Source organism: Venturia canescens, chromosome 8, assembly GCF_019457755.1.
Source record: "Venturia canescens isolate UGA chromosome 8, ASM1945775v1, whole genome shotgun sequence".
NCBI classification, from domain to species: Eukaryota; Metazoa; Arthropoda; class Insecta; order Hymenoptera; family Ichneumonidae; genus Venturia; species Venturia canescens.
Window position 1 is genome coordinate 15090355 of NC_057428.1, and position 8142 is coordinate 15098496.

General features: G+C 43.2%; 1 protein-coding gene across 1 annotated transcript; it reads right to left on the reverse strand.

Annotated features, from left to right (window-relative positions):
- Positions 1-2241: 2241 nt before the first annotated feature.
- On the reverse strand, positions 2242-6354 carry LOC122414495 (sialin-like). Its single transcript, XM_043425819.1, has 8 exons — positions 5974-6354; positions 4776-5011; positions 4460-4696; positions 4139-4223; positions 3870-3975; positions 3453-3717; positions 2885-3259; positions 2242-2785 (listed from the first exon to the last, which is right to left on the reverse strand). Exons 1-8 carry the CDS (start codon positions 5981-5983, stop codon positions 2549-2551), a joined length of 1551 nt encoding a protein of 516 aa, XP_043281754.1. The 5' UTR covers positions 5984-6354; the 3' UTR covers positions 2242-2548.
- Positions 6355-8142: the final 1788 nt, after the last annotated feature.

An 8142-nucleotide genomic window follows, 5' to 3' on the forward strand; every position in this document is an offset into this window, starting at 1 on the left:
TCAATTATTGGTATCGATTGCCACCGAGGCCTGTGCAGCGGAGAAACTCTTCGATGCGTCGTGGTTCACGAGGCTGGATCGAAGGGAGAGGAAATCGAGGAAAATATCGTTGCTTCGAAGCTCGTTAACGATAGAACGGGCTATTAGGTCTGACCATTCGCTTATCTCTTCCACGCGGCCTCGAACCTCCAAATACGACGCTCGCTACGAGGCTCCTAATCGAACTAACATTTTTTACGAGTATGAATAATGGAGGCGCGCTCCAAGAATCCTCTGGCGCAGAGCTCGCCACAAAACGCATTACGATAATCAACAAGCACATTTGGATTTTAGTCACCGCGCTCCTGGCTGGTTGTTACTCGAGAGTACCTACCGCCCGGCCGCACAATCACGAGCGCGGATATAATCGTTTGTTCGGAATGCAACTTCGGGAGGAGTCCCATTCGCTGGCTGATAATTAATGCGGATTCTCGCGGCGATCGCATTCCTCGGGGATACGTGGGACATTATGGGACACTGGGGCACGATGGCATGACGCAGGGAAGCGTCGAAATTTCCGCGTCGACGCACGAGGTTCGAACCTGCACTCGTTTTTTTCGACGACTTTAAAATCATTGAGCTTTCTCATGTTTTACAATCGTTTCTTTATTTCAGGAGGCTCGATCGCGACGATACCATGTTGCCATGCTAAACCATGTTAAAAATATTAAGAATTTCAAAATTATAAGAATTTCGTATAATTTGGTCAATTTTTCAAAATGCATAAAAGACAATATACATTTTTTTAGATTTTTCTACCACGTAGCTCTCGCGGCGAGTAATTGAACACTAAAGTTCACGTAAACAAGCATAGAGTTTTATACAGTTTTACATCTCGTGCATAAGAAGTTTGATTTAAGGTAACTCCTGACTGCATGCTAGTCAAATGAGCGCTAAATTTTCAAAACGCTTTTAGACCAAGTTTAACGTACCGATTAAATGTATTGTTAGAGTGGATTTGTATTACAGCATATCTTATTAAGATGTAAGAATATTAAAAACGCTAGTTTTGCAAAAGCATCAACTGATAAATGCTAATTTCCACGCTGACACATTTTCACTGGTATTTTTCAAAAAATTATCTGCGTTTTTTCATCGATTTTATTGCAACGAGTCTCATTTCGTTCGTCAACCGGTCCTCTATGAATCCACCATGTAGTTGTTTCTTTAACTTGATCGTTTCACCGTTGCAGCTAATTGTTCATTAAGTGAAAACACTTTTTCATTCATAATTTCTGAAGGGATGAGTTTAAAGGATAATCTACGCGTGGTGAATTCGTAGAGGATCTGTTGAGGACCAAAATGAGACTTGGTGCAATAAAATCGGTTAAAAAATACAAATGATTCTTTGAAAAATAGCTGTGAAAATGTGTCATCATGGAAATTTGCATCCATCAGTTGATAGTTTTGCAAAACTACCGTTTTAAATATTTTTTCACGTTAATAAAATATGCTCGAATACATATCTACACGGAGAAAACGAGGCCGAAATTTCTAGAGGAGGAAAGTACTAGGAATCTCGGGGACAGTACTGGATTGCAGCATTAATTCGAAGAGCAGTAATAAGAATTGTTCTATCGACCACAGTAAAAATACCAATACCCATATCTTTTATTCAAAAGACTCAAGAATCTAGAGTCGCGGCAGCGACTCTGAGACAAGTACATTTATAAGATATGACGAGTTGCTGCCAGAGACTCTTTACCGGAGCGATAGCGTTTCCAATTGTTTTCGAAAATTTTCAAAATTTGTTTCTTCAATAATTAATTAACTATATCATTTCGGAGAATATTATACGTTGACATATTTTTTATTATTTTTTCTTTTTCTCTATAAGCATAGTAAAAAAACGTTTTCAGTTACTTCAAATGTTTATATTGTTAAGTATGCTCGGGCAACCCTGAGAAAAAACGATATGTATGGTTAAATGTCACACGTATTCGGTCTATATTCGTGTATTTACCATAGAATTTACTATGCTGACAGTCAAAATTTATGTTTTACAATACACTTCCACTTGTCGGTAAGTGCTAGTCTGACACGATAAATAACACTCGAAAACAAAACGAATCACTTTTTGCTATGCACATAAAGCTGTTTAGAATTGAAGGGGTGAAAAATAGGAAAATTCAAAAAATACTATGCTGTTTGTAATCGGTGGTTGAGTACTTTGAAAATTCTTGAAAAATAATATATTCCTCGCTATACAAAACAAATCCGTTTTCTCCGTGTACTAGCAGTAAGTTTAATCGGTAGGTTGAATTTGGTCTAAAAGCGTTTTGAAAATTTAGCACTCATTTGACTAGAATGCGGTACAGGAGTCACCTGAACGCTCAATTATTCGATAACCATGTGGTAAAAAAATTTGAAAAAAATTGCATTTGTATACTTGATGCCAAAGAACGTTATCACCAAATTTGATAAAATTCTGATTATTTTGATTTCTTGATCCACCCTCCTTAACAGGCATAAATGCACTTTCCTAATTGAAATAACGTTCTTCTATACGTCACTCTTTTGTCACGATACTTTTTGCTCGACGCTCTCCGTCCTTCTCCCCTCGCCCTGTGCCGCTCCCATCGCCGGGCTTCAATTTCTCTAATTCTTCGCCAATTTCCGGGCTCTCAAAGGCCTCATCGTTCCACGGCTGCTCCTCTGAAGTCCCAAACAAAATGTACACGATGCAACCCGCCATTAGATTTGCAGCGGCTATCAGAAAGACCCATTGCCATTGTTGGGTCGTTTGCTGCAGCAGAAAATCGATCGGGAAAGAATATTTTTGGCATTTTATCATCAGCAATCTGTCATCGCATCGCTATTGGAAAACACTACGAAAATGTCTTACGTTGTTGTTGGTCAAGAGGCCGACGATCATCGGCGACAAAAATGCAGTCGCCATACACACGAGATTCATTATACCGAGGAGAACCCCCGCGTAATTCGGACTGAGATCAACCACGTTCGATATCGTGCCCGTTGACATCGCTCCGTTCATCGCTGTGCCTAATATCATAAATGTCACTGCGAGATTGGGCCTGCAGCCGCTGAAACTGAGGCCAATCAACATCAGACCTTGGCCACCGGTCGCCAAAATCGTTGCCAATTTTCTTACTGCGCTCAGTGACATTGCTTTTGACCTCAGAAGATAGTCACCCAATGTTGCTATCAGAAGGGCGAACGCCATGAGGGCCAAATGCGGAAGCCCGGAGAGGATGCCGGTCTGGAGAGAAAAAATTAAAACTTAAATCCTTTTCTGTCATTCTTTGCGGTGATGATTCTTCGATGAATCTTCAGAATTATTCGAGTTTTAGTGACATTTCCTCGGGATGGAAGAAAAATAAGTTTTCATTGATCAAGAGGCTTTGCGGTTAAAGAACAAATTTCGTTTGGGTTTGAGGGGAGTTTAAATTTACCATGTGGAGACTCCAGCCATGTATGTAATTGAAGTACGATGGTGCTTGAGCGAGGAGCGTAAAAAAGCCCCAGGCGATGCCCCATTGTGCGGAAATGGTAACCCAAAGTGGCCCAGAAGTGAGAATGGAGCACCAGGGCACTGGTCGCTTTTTTTTCTCGACGATCGGTGGCGGCGTGTTTTTAGAAATGTACTCGAGCTCTTCGAGCGATATTCTCGGGTGTTGGTGGGGCGTGTCGTAAACGAGGTACGACCAGAGTAAGAACCTGGGAAATAAGATTTTATGAATATTGAAACTCGAGGGAATTGTCAAACGTCATTTTGACGTTTGGATCGAGGGACCTTCGCTCGGACGAATATCGAACTTTTGTGTCTTCGGTTATTCGTTTGGAGTAAAAATCCAAGTTTTTATCAGTACCAAACGATTCCGAGCGACGAGGAAACGTAAAACGCGGCCTCCCAATTGAAGTAATGAATGATCGTAGCACACAGCGGATAAGTGACCGCGGTTCCGACGGATCCACCTGGAAAGACATTTTCCGTGAGTTAGAAAAAGCTCCTTAAGATCGACGCGAGTGAGAGAGCATAAAAACTGGAAAAAAAGGCTCCTCGTCGTCAAACTTTCTCATTGAATGCTCATTTCGTGTAAAACGAGCTCGAGCTCCGCGTTCTTATTTGTCTTATTACCCAAGCAAGCTGTGAGAAATCTGCTTCTCTCGTTGGGCGGTACCCAGGAGACTGGCAAACCATGAATCGACGGGTACATGACCCCCTGAGTGGCATAAAACATAATGCAATCAGAATGAAACTTTGGCCGTTACAAGTTGAATGTTTTAAATGAAATTTTATTCTCGGCAGAGCGATATTAACGTCGCGGTTTTCGTTTACATTATTCGCCGTCATGCTGCATATTTATCGCCACTTTGGCGTCGTTTTTATCGGATAATTATGCGAATAACATTATCGAATGGAAGTTAACTTTCGAATAAAATTCATCTCGCTCATCACCATTATCAAGCCTTGGAAACATCGACAAAGTAGCAAAGCGACGATGTGAAACTTCATCGCGAATGGGAGCAGCAAGCAGATGATCGCGGACAGCAAATTACCGCCGCCGAAAATCTTCTTCGCACCGTATCGTCGCCCCAAAACTCCTCCGGGAACTTGCGAGGCCCAGTACAGCCAATAAAATGCTCCGATTATCAAACCCTGCTCGTATTCGTTCCATTCGAATCGACCTTCGTGCTGTAACACAGTCGAAAACATTGATGAAATCGAAAGTGCGCTCGATTGGCCGAAAAGAGGGGTTTTTTCACGAACCAACCTCAAGCTCCTCCGGCGTCGCTGACGGCGACGCAACAACGCTCGGGACGCTCGTAACATTAGACAAAATTTTCGAAACGTTCGAAACCGCACACTGCGCCACGGAGGCTCTCGTTTTTTTGGGTAACACGATCGCCACCAGCACGAGATTCAAGTTTATCTTGAACATGTAATTCATCGCACACCCTGAAAATACCATGTACCAGAGCACCGTCCTGCAGGAGATGAGATCTTTGCCTGAGGACAAACAACATTTTTGGGAAGTTATGAAACGACATTTTCGAACGAGTTGTTCGATTTTGAGGAGCTTTGGTTATTGGATTTTTTGAGGCAACCACTCGAGTTGGTATTCGAATTTTTTCGTTCTCTTTTTCGCTATCCACAAGACAGAATTTCGAGGAAGCAGGAAAATAGGAAAATCTTCTTTCCTCTTCTCACTGTTTAACGAAACAGAGGAATTTTCCTTTTTCGTGAATTCCTTCATATTTTCATCTTTTCATATTCCATTTGCAATGCTTGTTCCCCTCAAACGAATGAGAAGACGACTCTTTCGAGGGCATGCACTTCTATATTCCTCCTTTTAAACTTCGTCGTTTGAATAGTTCAACGTTGATAACAATGTCAAGAGTGTTTTATCGCTCGCTCAGTGAAACTTGGCACACACCGATCGTCCTCCTAAATCAACCTTTTTTATATTTTTATTCCTCTGCGTTGGTATTGCTCAATCAAAAGTACGAAGAAACGTTGAAGAAATTTTCACAATCTGACTATTGTTATCGTCTTATCTACGTAACAATCACACCGCCGAGTCTCGAGACGTCATAAATATCAGTGAAACCGAAACCAATCTTTCTGCCTCTCAAACGATTCGCCAAACTGACGAGGCACGAGCTCTGTGTACGCAGAACACTTTTTTCTAGTTTTTGCTTCAGAGAGTTATCCAGCAACGAAGAAAAATCTAACGTTATCCGAGACATTGAGGATGCAGTAAATCATTGGGCTTCCCGGACGAAAGACTCGTTTCGTCACGCTTTTTCTATCATTGAGGTTCACTTTCTTTTCTAATTCTCGAAACGGGGTCATTCGAATTTCGATTTCGGTTCGAGCTTTGAAAAATCGTGATTTTCGTTATTTCCAATTCCAAAACGACCTTTGTTTTTTGTGTCAATGATTATGATGTTGAACGAAAAAATAGTCACCTTCGGCCATCCTTTTCCTATTGAATTCGCGGATCTGAATGCTGAGACGTGGCGCAAGAAGCACTCGGGAAACACTGGCTAATTATTTTGGATCGCAGGGGAATTAGTGACGAATGAGAGTGGAAAGTCAGCCGACTTTCAAAGCAATCGTGAAAAAATATATTCAAGGTAAAAGTAACTCCATTTCAAGTGCACCGAGTGAAACCGTGTGTGTTTTCAGGCGAAGTAGTAATGTCACTGCACCGTTTCTCCAAACTCCATTTTTCGTCTGCACGTTTAAGAATTTCACTCTCGAAAAGATGTTTCGAAGGTAGAGCAGCAATGACTTTGAGAAGTTTGAGCGTTCCACGCGTTTCTGCGAAGGTGGAAGCTCCGCTCACTGATAAGAAGACGAGAGTCAGTAATCGAGTGAAAAGTTGAGAGCGTTCCACAAATCAAATTCGTGCTAATTGTAACGGCCCGAGATATTTTATCAGAGAAATGCCACAGCGATGTTCAGCACACGCGTGACTTCGATCAAGTTTTTTCATGTAAAACGGCGTCGCAAGATAGCGAGAGGCAGGCTGCTAGAATAATTTCCATCTTCAAAATGAATTTTCGGAATTGGAGCCGGAGCCAAAGCACAAAAACCGTGGAGTTTCCACGTTTTTTTCGTGTCCGAAAAAATCCTTCCGGACACGTTCCATTTTGACCCACAGCGATTTTGCCCCGACTTGCCACGAGTGCGGAAGCGTTCCCGTAAAAGCAGAGTCCCTCCCCTGGAGTTTCGGATCCAAGAAGTTATCCAGAGCCCCTCGTATTCTCCTATATCGTTATTCTGCGATGGCATTCACCGGTTTGTTTGCCATAGAGACGTCCTTCTCCGACAATGAGAAAATGATAGAGAGAACAAAGAGCAGCGCGGGGAAAGCGGGCCTGGGGCGGGGGGGTGCCGGGGATGAGGAAAGTCCGAGCCAAATCTACGTGATCTCTGACCCTCATCCTCCAGAGTTCTCTGCTCTCGTAACCGCGCGCCCACTAACACTGGCAACTCACTTCGGTGGCGATCACGAGTGCTCGTGACCCGTTAGCCCGCGCCGCGTCGAGCACCTCGCATTCGATCTATAGACATGAGAAATGTATATGTAACGGGAACGAATTTCCACTCGGCACTTTCGACACGTACATCTCGTTTTACAATTCCATACAGTATTTACTTAACCCCTGCAGTTTTAAGCCGCCGGCGTGCGGAGTCATTTTAGTTGAAAATAAAGAGAGAATTCCGCGGTTCAAACTTTTTATGGAGGAGCGTTGAATCTTGGTGGAATCGAGCATTTTTGTGGGGAGCGTTATTGCTTATACGTTCGTCTCGATCTGGACGCGGGGATCGTCAGTCCTCGGGCAGTTTTTCACTGCGTCGTAAGACACTCTAAGGACGATCTCCAGTCTGTTTTGTTCCCAACGCTGCGGGTGCAGCCACGAAGATGATCAGTTTCGTGCGATTATATAGACCAAAGGGATGGAAGCAGGAACCGGGGCGAAGAAAAAAGCATCAACCCCCGTTAATCGTCCGCGCAGAAACTGAGAGAACCGTGGAAGAGAAAAGCTGCGAGGGAGACCGAGAGCTGTTGACGCAGTTGTAAATTTTATTCCGTCAGATATTCGCGGCGAGAAGCGAGAGGAATAGACGAGGCTCCGGGGCTCGTTATTTTGTCGAGTTTGCGGGGAATCCGCCTCGTGGGTAGCTTCATTAAAGCCCACTCGACCACGAGGAATGGTCGAGACGAAAGAGTCAGCCTGGCAGCAGAGAACAGGTCCGTGTGTATACATCACAAATATAAAAGCACGCGAGAGTGCAAGAGGGTGTCACGGACTGAGGGATGCGACCCTTATTCTTCACGTTCGCGATGCTTTGTAAACGCGCTCCGGCAATCGCATGCACAGTTTTTACGGTTGATCATTTTTATGTGGGTATCACGAGTGGCTCTTTCGAATCGATTCTCTCTACGAATTTTGCCATTTTTCATGCCTTTCGCGAGCTTGGCTCTGCGTTAAAGTATATCGGAAAAGAATTTGATTTTTTTTCTGGAAAAATATGAGGGAGTTTCGAAACGCCGCTGAGAACGAAACCGAGTCGAAATGTTGGAATTTTTTATGGAAGAGTATTCATCGCGATAAAATGATTTCGTC